At 38.7% G+C, this 23,284-nt stretch overlaps 1 protein-coding gene across 1 annotated transcript in view; it reads left to right on the top strand.

The window, feature by feature from the left end:
* Positions 1 to 6,721: 6,721 nt before the first annotated feature.
* Positions 6,722 to 23,284, top strand: part of SPI1 (Spi-1 proto-oncogene) — a 30,088-nt gene continuing 13,525 nt past the window's right edge. Inside the window, exon 1 of the mRNA XM_026708117.2 lies at positions 6,722 to 7,079. Within this exon, the coding sequence (XP_026563902.1) occupies positions 7,035 to 7,079 (45 nt within the window). The 5' untranslated portion in view covers positions 6,722 to 7,034. The remainder of the gene's footprint in view (positions 7,080 to 23,284) is intronic.

The raw sequence follows: 23,284 nt of genomic DNA, 5'->3' as shown, positions 1-23,284 counted from the left end.
CTCGTGGGTTGGATCCGGTTGATCAACTCTCTGGGCGCTGTTGTCCGGGTTTGGGCTGACCGGAACGCGACGCTGGCGCAGGCTGGTCACTGGGTGCGATGTGGCTGGGTGGCGGATGGGACGGTTCCCCTTCGACTGGAGACTCTGGATTCTTGTTTGCGAGGTTGCTGAGGCGCCTTCTGAGTTGGTCTATGTGTCTCCTCCAGACGCGACCATCCTCCAGCCTGACTCTATATGATCTCGGCCCGGTGACGGCGATGACCTCGCCCGGAATCCAAAGTGGGTCCCCAGCGAAATTCCTTGCGAATATCGGCTCCTGTAACATAAAATGTCTAACCCCGAAGTGGAAGCGAGGGGAGAGTCAGGGCAGTATTGTGGGTGCAGTCTATCTAATACAGTCCTCAGGCGCCGGCCCATCAGAAGTTCCGCTGGGGACTTATTGGTGACTGCACAGGGGTTGAGTGCTGGCTCATCAGGAACCGTGAGAGTTTGTGGTGCCAGTCATCTCTGCCAAACCTAGCGAGGGCCTCTTTGGTGGTCCTGACGGCCCTTTCAGCCAACCCATTACTCGCAGGGTGAAATGGGGCTGTTAAAATGTGGCGAATGCCTAGGTTGGCTGCAAAACGGCTGAATTCTACTGATGCGAACTGTGGGCCATTATCGGAGACCAAGGAGTCGGGTAGTCCATGGGTAACTAACAGGCGCTAACACGTTGGTGATTGCTAGTGTGGTGGTCGTGGATAGCTGCGCCACGTCTATCCACTTGGAATAAGCGCTCCACGACCACTAGGAACATCTTTCCATGCACGGGCCGCCAGATCGATATGGATTCTAGACCAGGGCGCTGGCGCTCTCCCATCTGGTAGGGGTGGCGATGGGGGGAGCAGGACGGGATTCCTGGCAAATGCTGCAGGAACTTACCCAATTGACAATGTCCTCGCTCTAGACCCGGCCACCACACGTAGCTGCGTGCCAACGCCTTCATTCTCACAATGCCGGGTGTCCCTCGTGCAACGCTCCAGGACTCGGGTACGCAGCGAGGTTGGAATGATCACCGAGTGCCCCACAGTAGACAACCCTGCAAACTGGACAGCTCCTGCATGCGAGTCTTAAAGGGTGCGAATTTGTTATCAACATTGCCTCCCGGCCACCCCCTCCTCACCCAGTCGAGCACCTGGGCGAGCGTTGGTCTGCCTTGGTTTTGGCGGCGATGTCAAGGGCGGTGATGGGCAGGTCCAACTGGGTGATTTCAAAAATGGCATTGACAGGAGCTGGGTCTTCAGCTGGAGCGGTAAGGGGCAGCGACTGAGTGCGCCAGCGTGATAGAGTTTTGCCCGGCGGTGGATAAGTTTGTATGAGTAGGCCGCTAGGAAAAGCGTCCACCTTGTCATCCGAGGGGAGAGGACTTGAGGTGTCTGTTTGTCGCCGCCAGTAGGCCCAGGAGGGGCTTATGGTCGGTGACCAGTTCAAGAAGTGGCCAAAAGGAATGTGAAACTTTTTCACGGCTGCAACAGCTGCTAGGGCTTCCTTGTCTATTTGGCTGTATTTCGCTCCGTGGCCGAGAGCGTCCTGGAGAAAAAGGCGATGGGGGCCTCGGCGCCATTGGCGAGTCGGTGACTAAGGACCGCCCCAATTCCAAAAGGGGATGCGTCTGCTGCCAGTACTAAAGGAAGGTTGGGGTCGAACTGGATGAGTACTGCCTCTGACGTAAGTAGTGATTTGACGGCGTTAAACGCCTGGTCTTCTTTGTGCCCCCCAGTGCCACGGTGACTTTTTGTCTAGTAATCTGTGTAGGGGTTCGCTACTGAGGCTTTATGGGGCAAAAAGGATGCATAAAAGTTTAGGAGTCCCAAGAAAGCTTGTAGCTCCGTTTTGGAGGTCGGTGTGGGAGCTTCGTGGATCGCCCTGACCTTGGACTCCAGGGGGTGAATGCCAGAGGCGTCAATTTTATAACCCAGAAAGTCCACCTGTCTAGTGGCAATGGCGCATTTTTCTTTTTTAACTTGAGGCCATGCTGTCTGAACCTCTCTAACACTGCTCGCACTCTCTGGAAGAGTTGGGGTCTGTCCCTGGCCGAGACCAAGATGTCGTCAAGTAGGGTACTACACCAGGGAGGCCCTGTAAAATCCGCTCCATGAGGGATTGAAAATACCCGGGCAACACTTACGCCAAATTGGAGACGCTTGCATCGAAGGCACCCTGTGAGTGACGATGGTCTGAAGTTCTGTTGTTTGGTTATCAACAGGAACTGTTGATATGCTTGAGACATGTCCAATTTAGCAAAAATACTGCCCGGTTCGAATGTGTGCAATAAGTGCTGAATGACGGGCACGGGATAGGCGCTAACTTGTAAATATTTATTGATTGTTGTCTTGTAGTCCGAGCAAATTCTCAGGCTACCATCTTTTTGAGGGGTGTGACAATGGGCGCCTCCCACTTGGCGAAATCTGTTGGCTCAATGACCCCTTGTTTTAGTAGTTTATCCAATTCAGCGTCTAGTTTTGGTCTAATAGCAAATGGAACTCTCCGTGGTTTTAATCTGATTGGGACTGCCTGGGGTCAACGGTGAACGAGATGGGGTTCCATTATAACACCTCAGCTCCTCGCTGAACACATCTGCGTAGTCAGCGAATAAGGAGTCAGTGTCTGAGGTTGAGACAGCATGGACTCCTGTTAACCCTAGGCCGAGGTGGGGAAACCAATCGAGCCCCAATAAGGTGGGTAGATTGCCGTTAACTACCACTAGAGGTAGGTGGCCTTTAAAAGCTCTAAAACTGACAAAGAACTTGCCTCTGCCGATCACGGGAATGGCCTTCCCCTGGTAGTCCTTCAGACCGAACTGGCATCTCTGAAGCCGGGTAGTAGATAGGCTGGGGTGGAGTCTCTTGAGGGTGTTCCACGAGATTATTGAGAGCGCTGACCCTGTGTCAACCTCCATGTGGCACGGTTTACCTTCTAGGGAAACGGAGAGAGAAATTTTACTAACAGAGTGGCAAGTACGCCTGGCAAGGTGGTGCGTGCGACAGTTTAATACTTGCCTCTGTGGTCCCGAAAGTGCGAGGACGGGGTCTTTGTGCAGCGCTTTGGGGGCTTGGCAGACTCTCGCAATGTGCCCCCTCTTATGGCAGTTGTTGCAAACGGCTCCTTTAAACTTGCAGGTGGCCTTTGATGTGATCCCCACAGGCTAGGCACAGGGTGATGTGCTTGGGTGGACCGGTGTATTCTTGTTTGGCCCTACCTGCGACCGTCTGTCATTGGTGAGGCGATGGACATCGTTCTCATCGTTGTGGCCTTCCTCCGCTTCCACCTCTTCGGAATGGACTGGGAACGCTGCTAGCTTGGCGCTTGGGCCCTGAATTTCGGTGGCTGAGTTCGTAGCTAGCTCGGCTGCTAGGGCCTCCTCTCTACGCTTGCGCGAGGTTGAGGTCTTTTTAGCTAGCAGTCGCTCTGTAGGTTGAGATCCTTGACCCCACAAACCAATTGATCGAGGAGCATGTCCTCCAGGTATGTTCCAAACCCGCAGTGCAGGGCTGCTGTTCTGAGGGCGGCCATATATTGGTTGATGGTCTCCTTACTAGATTGCTTCCTCATTCGGAACGTGAACCTCCTGGCGATTTGTGAAGGCCTGGGAGCGTAGTGGTTTGTGAGGATCTCAAGCAACTCGACCACGGAACGTTTTTAATTCTCTCGGCGCCACGAGTGCTGCAGCGGTATCGTAAACGGTGGCTCCGCAGTAGATTAGGAAATAGGATTTTTTCCGATGCTCTCCCGCATCCGACAGGCCGACCGCATCGATGTAATGATTGAAACGGTTCTTATACGATTCCCACTTTCTTCGTCTGGTTTAAACGCCGGGAATACTGGATTGGAACTCATGGTGCTGGAACGGCTGGGCTACCATGGAGAAATCTCTCTGGGACTACGAACGCTCGTGAGTTACTAGTGATATCAGCTCTGGAGAGGTTTTTCGCTACCCTCTCTTTCTCTCTCTCTGGGTTACCACGTTGGCTGCTAGCCGTTGGAGGTGTCTTGATTCGCGCCAAAAAGTGGGCGTTAGTGACTCTCACAGCGCTGTGCTGTGATTCCTACTGGCTCGAAATTCAAATGACACCGCTTGAATTTCGCGCCAATGCAGAGCGCTGCGGCTCGCAGCGCTTCACTTTCCCCGTAGCGAGGCTAACAAGCGGCTACAGACGCTTCTAACTATTTGACTCAGACCGCTTTCTGGCTGCGGATCTGCGCTTGCTCTTTTTGATCGCTCGTTTCGCTAGCTGACCGCTCTCTCTGGCTGCGGATCAGCGTTTCCTTGTTACCAGCCGATCGCTCTCTGGGCTGTAGATCGGTGGCTAGTGACTCAGCGGTTGCAAGGTGCTTCTGGTAGCCATCCCATCCTTGTCGCCAGTGTTAAGTTTGAGCAATGAGAGGCTGAACCAGAGCATGAGTGCAACAGTACTTTATTTACAAATAAAGGGCTGACCGTGCTTGCTTGAAGCCTGGAACTGGCTCGCAGCAATCAGCAGCCAGTTGGACCCCGCAGCCTGCTTTTATAGCTGGCTGCTGGGGAGAACTGACCAATGGGAATGGGGGAATAACGCCCACACAAGTGAGTGGACCTGAGTGAGAACTCCATGAGTCCTCAGGACATAACAGCACCTATTCGCTAGAACCGGTTGTTAACATTCTAAGTAGCTTGGAGAACCGGTTGTTAAATGAAATTACCAGCCTAATCCTGTAAGAAAGGCAGGAAGGAAACATTCTGGTGTTGCTTACAGAAACTGCCTCTCCATTAACCCTTATTACATTCTTGGCAGGACTAGACTTCCTGTCTCTGGAACTTCTTTGGAGTTTTTTTCCCCTCCTTTGCTGTGGAGTGACCATTCAAAGTTACAATGGCACTGAAAAAAGTGACTTATAACCATTTTTCACACTTACGACTGTTGCAGCATCCCCACAGTCATGAGAGGCCAGTGGAGGAGATGCATGCCTCGATATGAGTGATGTTGAGTTGGCCACGCCCAGCCAATCACATGACCACCAAGCCATGTCCACCCAGTCACATGATCATCAAGCCACGCCCACCAACTAAGCCACGCCCACAGAACCGGTTGTTAAAAAAATTGAATCCCACCCTGAATATAAGGGTGTCAAACTCGTGGCACATGGCCCGGATGCCAATGCCTGGTTTAGCAAAGGGGGAAAAAGTCATGATACATCACATGACGATGCCGCGGATGATGCAAGTTTGACACCGCTGATCTAGTATATATTCTTGCATATTAGCATATACTATATATGTAGGTATATATTTTAATACACAAGGTGTGTGAGTGTGTCTGTGTCTGTCTGTCTCTCTGTGCATGTATGTGTATGTGTGTAAAGCCTTTCTTTGTTGCTGGTGCTGTCCTTGAATCTACCCCACAACGACTCTTTACATTTGTGACATACCCAGTGCATTTTAAAACCAACATGCAAATAGTGGAAGTTGTTTGTTTTTTTTTTCAAGAAAAGGAAGCAAAGTTCTGAGGAATCTGCAATACACTTGTGCTGGCTTGCAGGTAATAACATAACTGAGAAGGAAATATCTAAGTTATTTTGTAAAAATAAACGTGTTTGGCAGCAGCAGTTAACAAATAAATATATAAAAAAGCAAAATGATTCAAATCAACACTGCCAGTGTTCATTTGAGACAGAAAGGTGGGATAAAAGTTAAGTCAATGACTTTAATAAATGAAATAGTGTTTAATCATGTTACTTAAATTACATTTTAATAATGTTAATTAACATTAATTTTATACCGAATAGAACCAGATAATTAAATATTTAAAGGCCCTACCCTACTTCACTATAGATTTAAACTGTATTTTAACATACCAACTTCACCTCAAAGAAGTTTAGAGTTGTCATTCTGTGATGAGGAGTCATTATTTCTCAATGAAAGTTCTTTTCATCAAGCTACCCCATTATTTTGGAGTCATGTCAGTCAAAGTGTCAAATCCAAGCTATGCCGTTATGTTAACAGGGCCTGATGCATCTGGGTTCTTCAAATATATGGTCTCTTTAGTTTTCCTCAAGAAGTGTTTCATATCCTAAAGCTGATAATGTCAAAGTGCTTCATGTTGCCTCACAATTTCAATTGCACTTGCAATAGTGGAAAAGGCCTTTGTCCATGCAGAGGGCATGCCCCAAGGGCTCTTCCAGCTAATTCAAATGTAGACCAAGACTGTATAGACTGGGGTAAAGTGAAGAGGTGTGCACATGAAGATGAAACTCCTCTTTGAAGAACTTCATGGCTCCCCCAAAGTACATTCCATAGTGTTCTGTAAGGGTTTCTAACATTGTTTCATGATTCCTGTGTTTCTTCTTCCCAAAGCTTGACAACGATTTTGATGGAGGCATAAGATGAAGAGTATTTTTTTTTTAAAAAAACGTATCTTTTAAAATTATTTCTCATTTCTTATAAAAAAATTATTAGACTGTGCCTTGGCTAAATGAAATAGTTTGGATGGAGCTAACCTTCATTAATGGTTGTTATTGATGCAATTGTGATAGAATGAAATCTTTGGAATTTTATCTATGGTATCTGTTTGTTTGTTCCTGCCATATTCAAAGTTACAAAATCTGCTGCTCATTTTGTAGCAGGCACCTGCCAATGGTTGATCAGCTTGGCGACACACTTCCTGTTATAAGGCCACAGCTCCTTGAAATGAGATTTATGCAAACTTGGCTGTTCTGATGTCATACTGGGCAGTACAGTTTGAAGACTATCTATGCTCTACAGAGGCTTGGAGAAATCAGGAACTTACGATACAACTCAAGAAAGACCTCACCTTAGAATTCTTAAGAAAAAGTATAAAAAGTGATTAAGCCCATAATAATAATAATAATAATAAAAACCTTAATCACTGCAAAGGGCCTTCAAGGAATCCCAGGAATTTTGTTTTACATTTTATTTTATTTTTTTCCTTTTGTTTGATGTCTTTTCAAAAAGCTGGATAACTCAAATTAGAATATTAGTTCACAAAGAAGTTGGCTGAATGTTACAGGCTTGCAAAATGGAAGGTTTTTCCCTCATTTCCCCTGTGAGTATGTGAATTAATTATGGTTTTTGCCTTTCTGCCTTTGCCAACGGAATTGATTTGCTGTTGAAGATTGCTGCAAATTTAGTACTCATAATTCTTAAAGGTTTTGTGGTGGTGCCTATTGAATGGGAAGTTAGTATTTCCTCTCTCATACTCTTTATCTCTGTCTGTTTTCACTGATAAGGCACTATTATTATTTTAAGACTTTAGTAAGTTGGTTGAGTTTATTAAGAAATCTGGCTTTGTGGTTGAAACACACATTTATGGGTTCTTAATACCTGGCTACAACATGAAGGGTAGCCGATACACATGGCTATTCTATCCATTTATCTTCCAACTTAGTTGTCTCAGCAATTTAGGATAAAAAAGAAATAATTTCCCTGTCCGGGTTAATTGAATGGAATATTCAGGATAATTTTTTTTTTGTTAAAAAGTGATATGCAGGAACACTGTAGCAGTAGGGTCTTCCTTTTCTGAAGATATCTTTTCCCATTTACTAAATCAGTTAATACAGCAGCTTTATAGTTTTCAAAGACTCTTTCACATATAAATTTAGTTGAAAAACATGTATGTATTTGGTCAAAAGCAAGAGGTAGATTCTACAAATGCCTGATATAGCCAAGAAACAATCAGACAGAATTACATCTGATTGTAATCTATTGGTCCCATTTCCAAAGACAATTTCTTAAGAGCTAGTTCAATCACGGATCATCTTTTCTTGTAAATAATGGTGCATCTTTTTTCCAGATTATTCTATAAACTTTGATTTATCTTATGGTTTGATATGTAATGGAATGGTTGACCAAGAGCAGCAGAGTAAATGAGCATACACCATGTATTCAATTTGCATTTTAGTTATATTTGGAAGTGATATTACTTAGGATGTGAGTAAAACAATATAAGCTATTGTTTTTAAAAGTCAGGGTAAATTATAATTCCCTATGTTTAAGGTCTTTAAGACATTTATTTCAGAGCAAGTCCCCTTACTTGGGACTTTATTTTTAGTAAGTTGGTAAGTTTACATGGTAACTGATTTTGCTATGCAAATTCTTCCTGCCTAATATATAGCTATCATATGTTGAGCTATCATGAATATTAAGTCCCCGGAAAACATTGTGCCCATGCATAATTTTTCATGTTGTCTATATTCTTGTCTGAATGGTCTTGTCTTTTTGAATATTTCTGTATGTAATTGTAGTACTGAAACTATATATACACTCAGGAAGCTTTTCTTCCAACTTAAGTAATATATGTGTGTGTGTGTGTGTGTGTGGCACTGTAGCATGGAATTTAACAAAAAAGATTTTCATTATCTTTACAAATATGAAATATTTAAGGGCTTTTTTGTATATCACCTTTTAAAACAGATGACAGCACCAGTCTTTGACACGTTCTCAGATGTCTTAGCAAACAGGAAGATTGTATATTAAATCAATTAGTCCGGTTGTAATTTATTTCTATTCAACTCCTCATATTAAACTCAAGTCCTTCATGTATCAAAATGTGGAATGACTGTTACCATTGCTGACATCAACCACCATTCCCATATATAAGGATGTTACATATACTGATAGGTAGTCCCAAAGAATAACAATGGCAATAGGGGAATTTACCTGCCTGATTAATTTGTCTAATGAACAATCTTATTTCAACCCTAGTCTCCATCTACTTGCAGTTTTATACATGTTTACATAGTACCGGGATTGCATTCATTTCTATGTCTTTAGGTTTATAAAATTTAAGTCTAATCCAATTTTGACCTAATTAAATTTTTATTTCATTTGGAAAATTGATCTGTTCAAATCAAATCCAAATGGAACAATATATATTAGACTTATGTGATTTAAACTATACATGTAGTGAATACACGATATCCGGTCTAAAATATAAACCTATGGGATCTGTAGCAATATGGAGATAAATGATTATTTCACAATTTTGAAGAAATGTAAACTTTTTAAATTAAATATTATGACTCGATGAATACTTACTGAAAGGTAAATTGCATGGCATTAATTGGGACTTACTTTCTGGTAAATATGCTTAGCTTAGGCTGTGAGAAAGAAGCAGTGGCCAAGATGGAATTTAAGTAGTTTCTTTCAACTATATTTTTCTTTTTAAACTTTTTAAGTGTGAATCTTCAGACTTCTTATAATGTTTACAAGCTCCTCATTACTTCATCTCCCCATTATAGAAATGTAGTCAGAAAGAGTTTTTAAAAACAGAAATTATATTATCATTAATATAATCAGCCAGATATTTAGACTGGATTTGGCACTTCTATCCACCTACTGAGTTTTCCCCAAGGATCTGGGATAAGCAGATGTTGTTATTTAATAAGATTAAAGGTAATCATTATAGAATGTAAGCTGTTTCAAATAAGGCTGCCCTTTGCAATTGATTATTATTACTATTGGTCAAAAAAGCTCAACAAAAAAACGGATATATTTACAGTATTCTGGTTGATTGCATTGTCAGTCAGATGTTTAGGCTGGATTGGGTACTTTATGCACCTGCCGAGTGTTTGATTAGGGCCTGTGATAGGCAGATTATTATTATCTGTCTGCAACAATCTGAAGTCACAGCTGCCACTTCTTTAGCTGGTATTGGTCTTCGTACACATTGAGTTCTTCCCAGTAACCTGGGATGTATTGGTATAGTATATGCACACAACCAAGCAGTATGGTCTTTTGCAATTGGCAGATGGAAATTTTGTCAATGGACATATTTTCTAAGTGTTCTCCAAGATTTTTTGGTGTTGCCCCCGACCTGCTGATAACCACTGGGACCTCCATGGCTGGTTCATGCCGTAATCTTTCAATTTCTATTTTCAGATCTTGATACTTTATGTTCTCCAATTCTGTTCTGCTATCCTGGCACGGCCACATCATTTATCCCCACTTTCTTCTTTTCGACCACAGTTATATCTGGTGTGTATTGAGCCAAGACTTTATCAGTCTGTATTCAGAAAGTCCACAATGTGCTCATTTTTTCTCTATTTTTCAACTTATATGTTCCCAGCAATTTCTACTTCTTTGTACAATCTGCACTTTCGATTATTCCCCACCCCCCAATTCTGACCTTGATTGCATTAATTCGAATACTTTGTTCTTGCTTAGCCTTAAACATTCTGTTTCTTTTCATAATGTTCCAGTTGTAAGCTATTGCTGGGTTTTATTTTTATCCACTTTCCCCTCAATCTTTTGTAGAGTTGGCCATGTAATGTTTTTCCTTGCCAGCATTTTGTTCGTGTTTTTATTACGTTATTTCAGTAATCTCTTTTTGTTTCCTGTACATTTAGTAAGTTTCAATTTTTAACTTTCAACAATGCTTGTTCTTGGCTCTCTTCTACATAATCAGCCAAAGCATGCTTTTTTTCTACAAGTTTTGTTAATAATAATAATTATTATTATTATTACTAAATTATTCCATTCACCCACTCACACTTGTTGCTATTTTTGAATGGCTGCCCTCAATGATATTCAGCACATTCAAGTGCAAGCCAGAGTTCAACACTTTATGCTTATATGATAATCTGGGACACAAGTGGAAATGGCAATCCATCTAAAATATAATGCTAAAAATTGTTCACAGCTTGATACCGGAAATGTAATATTCTATGGATAACAAGTCCTTATGCAGTGAAAACCTAGAACATCATTGCTGAGAAGACATATACTTATTATAAATATGCAAATATAATAGCGTTCAAGGATGACTGCTTCTGTACTAACCAAGATGACCAGAAAATCATGTTTCCATCCTTTACATTTTAAAAACAACAAAAAGAAGAAAGGAAGGAAGCCCTCTTTTTTGGCATATTCTTTCTGAAGTAGAAAGTTATCGAAAGGGGAAAATTGTGGCTTCTCAGTTTACCAAAAAAAAAAAAAAAATCCTTTATAGAATTATGAATGGGGTAATGCTAATAGACAGCTGTATTTCACTCTCGTAACACCACATCTTGGGTTACCCAATGAATCCGATTAGCAATAATATGTTCTTATTGTTTTATTGAGATTTGTAACCCAATTGGTTTTAAAATTAAGAGTTTGGAAGTTAGTTGCTTTGAAATATTATGAGAAATATAATTCTGCCGGACTTCCAGTTTCAGAATAATATTAAACAGACATGCCTGTTTAAGACTGACTGGAATGAGTTTACTAATCTTGCAAATTGAATGCAAATTTTATAAAACTGTCTAAACTAAGGTACATTGAGAAATTGCTTTATCATACATTGTATGATGGTGTTGGTAGATTATATAGTGTTCTTTATAAAAACAAGTTCTTCCTCACTTTTGTATGTCTGTATGCAAGTATACTTGTATGTATCTATTTATTTATTTAAAGAATATATATATAGCTATCTATACATACCATATTTCTGAGCAGCTCATAGCAACTGAGAAAAACAACACAAAAATACATTGTATCCTTCCCATCAAGATGCCAAGGGTCAATACTGTTGACCCTGACTCAATGCTTCCTAGCCTAATGTTTCAAGAAAGAGCTAGGTATTCATGGTCTTCTGGAAGATTAAAAGCTAAAGTCTATTTCAAAAGCCTAGGGTGGCTATAGAGAAGCCATGCCTCCAAGTTCCCATTAGATCCCATTTATTGTCACTTTGAAAGATAATCACAATCAAGCTACATTAGCATAAAAAACAATGTCCTATGGTGGTCTCTGTAGACTCTGTGCTACATTAGTGTTGCCATGTTTCATAATCTGATATTTCATAACAGAAATCTTGTCTAATGATAAGTATAATTCTTAAGAGCACAGTTTGATTACATGAAATAGCTCTTACAGGTTACCTTTGTATAGTACAAAATAAAAGTAGGTTTGTCAAATAATTATCATTTTCACGGTCAACCTTACTATCCTAATACTTTATACAGAATGGCTACCCTGAAGCCCTAAGACAACTTGTTGTCCTCAATCTTTCATCTGCCACTTCTGATCATCATTACCCAAAATTAGAACCATGCTCCATGTGACTTTAAGGTGGGAAATATGTAGGATGATCCATAAAGTAGACTTAACATAGTTTTTTTTAAAAAAAACTACACAAAAACAGATCTGCTCCAAAATCTGGGAGAGGGGGACCAGAAAATTGCTCATCCCGTTAGAGCATCCTTAAAAAATTAAGGGAGTAATTCCTACCCACTAAAGCATTATCTTCTCTTTAATAACTGTAGAACACAAAGAAATTTAACCAGTATAATTCATCCTGAAATTGGGATATGGGAACAGGCTGTGGTTTGCTTAATCACTTGTAAGTTGTATTTAATAAGCCACAAATGGTTGGGTTTGCACAATTACACCAAAGCCATTTTTATGCAACAATTATTGGTGGATCAGACAACAGTCTCCTAGAAATAGGGTAAGATCTACCATGTTCAGGCATATTTTGCAGATATTTTTTTGCCCACCCATCTTTTTCTTCCAGGATGTAAATCTCTTCATTCCCTCAGACTATCTTTGGACTCGCCATATCAAAGGTCAATTATTTAGCACAATATTATATTTTAACATACTTGGGTGTGATGTTTAGTTTTCTTGCTTCAAACATAAAAATACTTTGAGGTCGCTCTAGATAAAAGAATCTATACAATAATGTCTAATAATTATAAATCATATAAATTATGAATATCTGCTGTCTTATTTTTCTCCTGCTGCCTTATTATCTTTAATTGAAGCTATTTTTAATTAAGCAGTTGATTTTCCCATAGACTTGCTAATATTCACACAAAATCTATATGGTTTCATAAGGTCATATTTTTCATCAGCACCATGATTTTAAATTGATTGACTGGATGATAATAGTTTTGGGCAACTTCTAGAAGATGATGTGCCTATAAGGAAATGAAATGCTTCTGATGTATCAGTGCTAAACTGGGAGCTTGGGAATCTGCCTTGTAGATGTGAACTGAACAAAAAAAAACCCTTTTGATATGCTGGTAAAATTAAAAGCATATTGATATAAAATGAAAGAATATTTCAAACTAATGATAGAATAAAATAAAATAAACAAACCTCTTCACTTCAGAATTTAGTGAGATAGATACTGTAGGCTTGTGAAAGGACATTTAACATGATCTTCCAACCCTTTCTTAAAACCATACAGTTATTTTGTAATTCTTTCCAAGGAAATGAGGTTAGGCCTGTCCGTTAAACCAGCCTCAGCTGCACATCACGGGAGTCTGGTTGGTATTTTTGAATCATCTACGAGAGAACATTTATATTCTAATAAAAATGGGATTTATTTCTGAAATAATGTGGACTACATTTATCATGTATGTCTTAAATAATCTCTTGTGGTTAATTTCCTTCCCATCTTAGCAGTGACTTTGAAAATTGGTTGAACAGCACCTTATAATAAACCCATGGATGTACACATGAGAATTTACTACATATAAATCAACATTTAAATATATTTCTAATGCAAATTCCATCTATTAAGTAATTATTGAATATTGGTTTTAAAATAGCAACTTTTCATCACCAGTGTTTGTACCTTTTCATCGGGTACAGTTTAATCCATATAAAGAATTAAACAGATACTATAATCAAAATCTAAGATAATGGTGTAGTTTCAGGGTTGTACAATTTCCCAGGGCTTGAAATGGATACCTAACATTAGATCCATCATTAAAAAGGCACAACAAAGAATGTTCTTCCTGATTAAACTCAGAAAGTTCAGACTGCCCAGGAGCTGTTGATACAGTTCCACAGATGAATTACTGAGTCTGTCATTTGTTCTTCTATATAGCTGTCTGCAATCAAACAAGACAGGTAAGACTTTAAAGGATAGTTAAGACTGCAGAAAAAACCAACTGCAACTAGCCTACCTTCTATTGAGGACCTATATACTATACAGGTCAGAAAGAGGGATGAGAAACTATCTACAGACCCCTCACATCCTGGACATAAACTGCTTCAACTCCTCCCCTCAGGACGTTGCTATAGGATATATCATGCCAAAATAACTAGACACAAAGACAGTTTTTTCTCTTGTGCCATCACTCTACTGAACACCTAATTCCCACAGTACTGTCCTATGTCTAAGGATATTTACCCATAGTAGTATGGCTGCATTACTATTATCCTTCTCATCTTTTCTATTATTTTCCCCTTTGGTAAATTATGATTATATTACTTCATTGTTTGTATGTATACTGAAAGCTTATGCACCGGAGACAAATTCCTTGTGTGTCTGGTCACACTTGGCCAATAAAGTATAAAGTATTCTATTCTGGTAATTTTTCTAGGGCAGCCTTTCCTAACATAGTCTCATGCTGTTTATGGACTTTTTCATTTGGCTAGGAATTTTGAGAACTCTAATTCTAATGCATCTGGAAGCACCAAGCAAGAGAAGCAGAATTTAATTGATCCAAGCTGTAGGCATTTAGAACTAATTCTTTAGTGACAGGATTTGATAAAAGATTAATGCAAGACTGAGTTTTGCATCATAGTTCAGAGATAGGTAATGTGATATCCAAAAACTTTTCCTATTACTTCCAGGATCCCTATTCATTGGATTTTTTTTAAAAAAATATTGGCAAATAGTCATGGCAAAACAAAACATCTGTTTTTACCATCACTGTGCTTTCCAGGCTCTGCGTAAGTCTCATTAGAACAGGATTGGTCAGCCTTGGCAACTTCCAACTGTGCAGACTAATTAAAAGTGGCAGGGATCTGCAACTGGTTGTTTTGTTTGAAATCATACTGACTTCTCTGAATAAAAGAAAGATAACTTGGAAGGTGAGAAATAACGTCAGGGGCCAGAAGAGATTGTAAGGAGAAACCTAACCAATTTGCTATTGATTGAATGGATGTGTTGTGAATACACAGTCTCTCCATTGCAACAATTTTGTGAAAGTGTCCATAATATACTTTCAGATGTACCCAGAAAAATCAAAATGTGGATCTATTTTTCTTGCTTCATCCTATTAAGCGGAACCATCATCAGTATTGTCATGCTCTGGCACAGATGTAGTTTGTCATTCCAATGCATATATCCTTTTAAAGATTGGATCATAATTTAAGACTTTTTTCATAAGAAAAGAATATCTCACAGGTCCGAGATGTTTCTGCTGTCAGCAAGAGGAACAATAAGAAATCTTTTTTTAAAAAAACCAAAAAGTGGAAAATGTTAAACTTTTTAAAACCACATATGAATAACAATGCCTATCATAGATAATTATTGTTATCAAAGAAGCCTCTTTTATGTGAGAAAGGTACACAGACTCCTTGCACCAGAATTGCAGGGGCATCAGAACTGGGCAGAATCTAGGGAACAGTTCAGGAAGTTGGTGCAACAATTTGAGGCCAAAACCCACGCTGACAAACATTTGTTTTATGATAGAAAAAAGAAAGTAAAATCACAAAGATAACAAAGGAGACCCAGAAACAAAATTGTTATTACAACAGGACACAGGAGACCTTCTGGAGAGAGTACATTCTTCAAATACTATGCTCTTTCATCCTATGAATGGCAGATGGCACTTTGTTACTTATGGTAAAAACAATCCATGAAGAGATACAGGTCAAGCTAACCTTTCCATTTCAGTTGCATTATCCTTTAAATGCAAACAGAAGTGGTTAAATAGGTCAGATACTTACTAGATAGGAAAAGAGAATGCAGGCCTTTTCTTCCTTCCTAATGAAAATCATTCCTCCCCAAAGACAGCTGCTACAAAGAAAAGAAGGGAGGGCAGTCAACCTATTCTCCAAAGCACCTGAAGGCAGGACAGGAAGTAATAGAGATGGAAACTAATCAAGGAGAGAACTAACTTAGAACCAAGGAGAAATTTCCTGACAGTTGAAACTATTAATCGCTTATCTCCAGAAGTTGTGGATATTCCAACACTGGAGGTTTTTAAGAAGAGATTGGATAACCATTTGTCTAGAACACCTCCAAGGTCCCTTCCAACTCTGTTATTTTGTTAAATATTTTATTATATTTGTTATGGAAGGAAAATTCCAGCTATTTTAAGTATGTAAGAAAACATCTGTTGGATCAGACCAATATCCAGTTTATTAAATGTTCTCCATCAGTAGTTAGCTTGGAGTCTGTGGCAGGCATATTGTTGGTTGGTTGGTTGGTTATGCCACTTGTTGCCTATCAGAGTATGTATTGGAAATATTCATAAATAGGGATATATTAAAAATTGTTTATCAGGCCAATTACCTTTCAAGAAGCTCACTGAAGAGTTTGTTAGATTAATTTCTGGGATCTTTGCCTCCTATACAGTACCGAGAGCACAGCATATAAAACATGATATAGTTATGTTAGGCCCCATGTTTTTTTCCCCAAATAGCTACAATAGGCTTACAAACATTTGAAGGTCCTATGAAAATGTTATAAAAATGTGAAGAGTAAAAGTATTTTTTTTTAATGTATCTCCTAAAATTAAATACATTTAAGATATTGTTAGTGCTTTTTATGTACTGTGACTTAGTGAAGAATATGGGGAATACCTTTATAAACCAAACTGTCCGGTTTGTTACTACTTGAACCTACAAAGGACTTAATACAACCTTAATACAGTTACTTCATCTTGTAAAGACTGAATCTACCTACCTGGCAAAAAAACAACAACACATGAGTGAGCAGGATCTTTGCTGTCTTGGCCCCTATTTTGTGGATCACTTTACACCTAGAATTTGCCCTTGCTTTCTAGTATTCTTTTAAAGCAGTAAGTTCTGTTCTTTCAATAGGAGTTAAATAATTTGTGACATGCATCTTAGAAAGTGGTTCTTTTTTTTAAACTATTATGGTGCTAACTTCTTTTCTACTTTTCTTTATTATTTATTATTACCCTGCTATTTACCAATTGGGAACAACTACAAAAATTGCAGAGAAAGAAACAAATGTTCTGATTCTTGTAGTCATTTAATAAATTACAATATTTTTAACAATAAAGAATAGTATTAGTATTTTGCACAAGCTACATCAAACTATTTTGCCCCCAATTCAAATGATATCTCTATACCAGGATGAGCCATTCTTGAAAGCAAGGAACTTGCTGAATGTGCTAAACAGGCTGGCTTGTGACATACTTGACCTCTGAATTAGCTACTACTAATTTCAGAAGTATTATTTCCCAAGAATTCAAATGTTTAGAATATGCAAACTGCAACTTCACATTTTCTGTCAATCACATGGCAAATGGAACTTTAATACCATTAGCTTGAGCTATTCCTTTGCTTTCTCTGATGACGTGATGCTGTTCAAAGAGAAAACAACTTGCCTCAAGAAGTTGGGAGATCTCCAACACTGGAAGTTTTTAAGAAGAGATGAGACAACCATTTGTCTGAAATGGTAGAGGGTTTCCTGCCTGGGCAAGGGGTTGGACTAGAAGACTTCCAAGGTCCCTTTCAACTCTGCTATTCTATTCTAAAATATATGTCTTTCTCCAGTATACTTCATGACAATACACTTCTAGTTTTGACATTAAAAGCCTCTAACTGGGTGAGCCCATATAATCCATAACAACTGATAGAATAGAATAAATTGGAATTGGAATTGGCATAGGACAGGACAGGACAGAACAGAACAGAACAGAATAAAGAATTTGGCCAAGTGTGATTGGACACACAAGGAATTTGTCTTGGTGCAAATGCTCTTAGTATACATAAAAGAAAAGATACATTTGTCAAGAGTCAAGAATCATAAGGTACAACTCTTAGTGATAGTCCTAGGGTACAATAAGCAATCAAATCATACTAGGAATCAGTCAAAACCATTGATCACAAAACCATTAAATGGAAGCATCAAGCAACCTAAAGACCCCTTTCTAATTCCCATTTCTTTGATTCTTTCAGAAGCGAATGACTTTTTCCTCCAACATAAAATAAACATCAATAGGAAAAAAAAACCTAGGTTACACCTTGAGGAAAAATAAGTTGCAATATGTAATATATATACCCAAACAGTTTGGTTCTGAAGATGCAATCTTCTGGAGAACTCTATTTTTATTCTGCGGCCATACTGATTTCTAGGCTATTTTTGAAGTGGTCCAAAAACTTTCAAGAAATAAATCATTCAGAATAGGAAGGGAATAAATCATTCAGAATAGTGTTGCCGACTATGTTAGGGGAGTTTATAGAATACTGAGTTGGCATGGTCTGGAAAGAAAACCAACTCTTCCATCTCCAGAATGAGGTATTTTAGATACCTCTTCTATATATTTAGTCTGCAATCCATACCATATAATTTGACCGGCACTGGTTATTTTCACAGTAAATCCCTATCAACAGTTTATGATGGCTTTCCCCATTGAAGTATTCATATTGTGCTGGAGTAGAACTCTTTCATCTGTCAGGCTAACAGTAAGAAAGACTCCAGGTTGGAAACAGGCTATTTTGGAATTTGGTCCATATGCTCAGTAAAAATCAGCACATCATAGCATCATGGAAGAACTGAAAGGTATTTTGGAATTCATCTAATCCACCCCTATAAGCAGTAGAATTCTTTGTTAACAGATGGCGATCAGCTTCTGGTTATTTTATGTCCTGTCTTTTGGAACAACTTTGAAGAATTCTACTGCATTTCCTTACATGAAAAGCCTTCAGATACCTGGAAGAAATCTATTGTGTTCTTTCAACACTCTCTCCTACTATAGGCTAAGAATATTAGACACCTTCAACTGTTCTTTACAGGATTTTTCTTTCTGATCACTTATCAGTTTAGTTCCTCTCCAAAATGCTCCATTGATCTTTTAAAGATTTTTTTTTAAATGCCTCAATGTTTTCAGATTAATGGCATTGTCTGGAAGTCAGGTTTTCTATCTTCCAGTCCTTCTGATTCCAGTATAAAATAACTTGAGATCAATGAGTTTGTTTTGACTGTAGATTTGTTCTCCATCTTCCATTTTTCAATTCTTCTTATTTCTATGGTAGCTTAATAAATGGGTCAGGGAGAAGATGGATACAAAGTAATTAGCAATAGACCAGTTGGAACTATCTGGTCTGGTCTGTCTGTTTATTTGTTCATGGCCTATCAATTTCAAAGAGAGAGAGAGAGAGACTGCCTTGAAATTAAAGCTTCCTGACCAAAAAATTGAACTTTATGCAGAACTGAATGCAAGTTCTGGTTTCAATATTGTTTCATCAACAAGGGGATCATCTCCACCAAAACACCACCAAAATACAAAAACTGTTTAGGATTTATTTCTACTCATCAGCAAGCTTTGGTGCAAAATTAAGATCATCATCTAAGCAATGTATTTTGACAGCAAGTCTACAAAAACATCTGAAGTATCAAAAGAGATAACATCACCTAATACATCACAATCTCTCAGATGCTTCATAATTATCTCTTCTTTATAAATATAAGCACAAAGAAAAGGCAATATCTGAATTGTACTGGAGCCCAATTCTATTTCCAAATTAAACACATTGATTCAGATGTGCAAGTGATCTCAGATAAGATCTTTTTTTATTTCAATGGGGATATCTTAAGTTGTCTTCATAGGATTGTAGCGATATGGACATATTAGGGATTTTTCCTCTATATATATTCAGTTTGGTGTTTTGGATTACTTTAGGTTGGATTTTGTACTTTTAGGTTGGAATGAGGGGTATCTGCTCAATTTATCCAGGCACTTCCCACCCTCTTAGCTGAGTACATGGACAGTGATGATCACAGCCACTTCTGTCATCTTTCAAAGGACTTTTCCTAAATGACCTTATCCAAATGAATTCACATCCTTTCCAGATCAGAGGTGCTCACTTAAGTATTTGTTTATTCATGACTTATTCACAGCTGCTGTCTGCCCATAGCACCCAGCTTCTCCTTTCTATCCTGAACAGATCCTTTGAGGCATTTTAAGTGGCTTATGCAAGCTATTATCAGTGCTTCAGGCTACTGCTTTGACATGTGAAATACAGTGGAAGTGATTGCAGCCCAAGCAACTTCATTAGCTTTCTGTGTGAATTTCTGCCACAATTGGTATACTAGCATTATTCTTACTAATCAGAATTTATAGATGAAAAATTCAGAGGCTTGAAATGAAATCCCAGAAAGCTCCAAAGGAAGAGATTGAACAAATTGCACTGGATAGAAATAACCCAGTGGATTTATCCCAAAGTTAAGGAATAGCTCTGCATATCTGAGCCAATTGGAATTTGATCTGTTCCAGTTATAAGGGCTACTGCCTTTGCAAGCTCTTGGTCAAGGGAAAGACATTTTTCCTCTCCCTTTTTCCGCTGGCTTGATGTCAAGTTAGAGCAGCTTCAGTGATCTCTGGGAAATGTTTTCTCAAGAACCATCCCTGTGCATTTGGGGTGGACATTATGAGCCATTAGAAGTCACTCTCCAAATAAAGGACTGTAGATTTCAAAGGCATTTCTAGCCAGGACTGAATAAACGCTGTACTGTCAGAGTTGGGAGTTGTAAGGAATTAATGCAGAAGTGAACAGTTGTTGTCCAACTACTGGTTTCTCAGAGAAGATTCTCCATTTGTTCAGGCAGGGAGATATAAAATTTAAGTTTTAAAAAGAGGGTATGCCAGACAAAGTTTATTTATGTTTTAGTAATGTACCATTTGTAGTTGCTACACAAACATACTTTTATGTATTTTTGTTCCTCTCGCACATTCCCCTGCACACATTCTTTGGTCTGAAAAGACAGATTAAACAAAGCAGGACATTAATAATCTGTGTGCTAGCATAATGTTTGTCTCAAGAATTAAGCCCTAAATTTCTAAGGATGTGTAATATATGGTTCATTGAATCAGTTATTGTTTCTCTGGTTGTTTTCACCACAAGAGCTAAGTGAGCCTGAAGCAATTGGGAGCACTTTGGAAGCAATCCTCCTTTAAGCCCAAACCGGACAATACATTCCAATAATAAGTGAAGACTATTGGGGCTGAAGTAGTGTTAGTAGTCATGCTTTTATACATACAATATATATTTAATATTTAATATATATATTTATATTAATATATATATTTAATATATTTTATATATATAATTTATATATATATATATATATATATATATATATATATATATATATATATATATATATATATATATATATGTGCTGTGAAAGTCTGACTCACAGACAAACACAATACAGAAGCCTGATGATGGCAGATGAGATTCTGCCGAAACGTTGCTACAACTTTAAAAGCACAACTATAATGACGTGGGAAAATCGAACAAAGCTGAATACCATCCATATATATATATATATATATATATATATATATATATATATAGAGAGAGAGAGAGAGAGAGAGAGAGAGAGAGAGAGAGAGAGAGAAAGAAAATCTCCTTGTGGCTAGGAAGACGAAGATTAAAAAAAAAAACATTTCTGAGAGCAAAGAAGCAATTGGAGGTCAGGAATCCATTAGCCAGAGGGTTTTTCTCCTCCCTTGTCTCAAGGAGATCAGCAGCTGCCACCATCCTCTGCCTTCCATTAAGCTTTTCTTTCTGCTTTTTACTTTCCAGCTAACCAGATTCACACTGACACTCTTCTGAACTATTCCATGATGTAAGCCGACAAAATGTACATCATTATCCCTGTTATCTTGTCAGCATTCTTTGCTGAGACATGTAGAGTTTTATTTGCCATTGGATGTTTGTTTGTTTGTTTGTTTATAAAACTTATGGGCTGCCCATCTTACCCCAAGCCTCTGTTACCTCAACTATGTTTGATATAACTAGGTCCAACTAGATTGCAAATCAGAAGAAAAGATGGTGGGATGGTGGGATGACAGTATTAAGTTGTCATGGTGTTGGTCCCCTCTCATTGCCTTTCCTTAACTTATTGCTTAAGTATTACTTACTTACCCACCTCTGCCTTTTCCTTCCTTTTAGAATGGGAGGGAAGGAGGGAGGGAGGAAGGAAAAGACCCTGTATTGGCTCCACTAGCAAGGGCCACATAGCTAACAAGAGAAAGTGGGAACAGTAGCCTGACAGACTGTGAAAAAGGAAGAAGAATGAGAAGTGGTTATGTCTGCATGCTGTAGCAGATATTCTTAGACATATAAAAATCATATCCATTCAGAGCTTTAAGATTGAATATATTATCTTATATACCTTAGGGAAAGGACATGGCTCAGATTACTGCTGAACATATTAAGAATGGGCTGCATGCTGGTATTTTACGATGTGAGAAACTTGAGTTTGCCTGTTCAGGCAAAACAAGTAATTGCAAGCATGGGTCACTTACATCCACGCAAAGATGGCACCATCATGGGCAAAAACCCCATGTCTCCCCTAGCAATTTTTTATTTGGAATATAGCTGGATTACTTTATATGGCTGAATCCTAGACCAACTTTCTTACTCCATGAGTAGGAATAAAGTAAACAGGTAGACTTCTTTGCAGCAAAAGAAAAAAACTCTTGCTGGACAGGTAACCAAATTTCCACCATGGCAAATATGAAAAGTATGAAAATAAATATGGAATAACCTTTGCCTATAGCTATTCAAGTTACCATTCAAGTTACATCCTCCCAGTGTGTGCTAGCTTTTTAATTATTAAGCTATTTAAAAATTTTATTTTAAAAAATCTCTCTGCTGAATTTCAGGGCTAATAAAGATTTAAAACAACCTGGAGCTCTTCTCCATACATAACTAATACAAAACCTATATTAAAAATCTAATCTGTAGAAGTATATCCAGTCCATGCCTTTGAAATGGCTATGTGCTATTCATCTACTTTTTATACAGACTGCAGATATCAGTGACAAATATCTCAGTCTTGATCCATACTTTTGAAGAGGCTTTAGTTATCTATTTATTCAACTAATATTCTGCAATAATGATTATCAGCTATAAATTTTTAAAGGAGAATAAAACAATTCAAACCACCCATTTTGCAACCAAGCTTTCCCTGGTAAAAGAGAGACCACAGGTAAGGTTGTTTTTATCTTGTATCACGCCTTGTATTTCATTGTCCAATTGATAATAGTTGGAAGTTAATGAAAAATAAACTGCTCTTCCATTGCTTCTCCTGATTGCTCAGAGTTGATTTCTGTTCTGCTGCAGAAATAATGCTTAAATTCCCCTCATGCTGTCTGTTTTCCCATGGCAAAATGACATTATCTCAAAACTAATCAGTCAAAACAAAACCAAGAATAAACAACCCTATGTCTTCATTCCCATATTGGGTTCAGAAATGAACAATGAAACAATTCAGAGAGGGTAAAGAAAGTTCTATAGCTTTCCATCAGCATCTGGACAATC

This window comes from Pseudonaja textilis, chromosome 1 (genome assembly GCF_049901715.1).
Source record: "Pseudonaja textilis isolate UNSWEBS1 chromosome 1, rPseTex1.2, whole genome shotgun sequence".
NCBI classification, from domain to species: domain Eukaryota; kingdom Metazoa; phylum Chordata; class Lepidosauria; order Squamata; family Elapidae; genus Pseudonaja; species Pseudonaja textilis.
The sequence above is the reverse complement of the archived record's forward strand: the minus strand, read 5'-3'. Positions and strand labels throughout refer to the sequence as shown.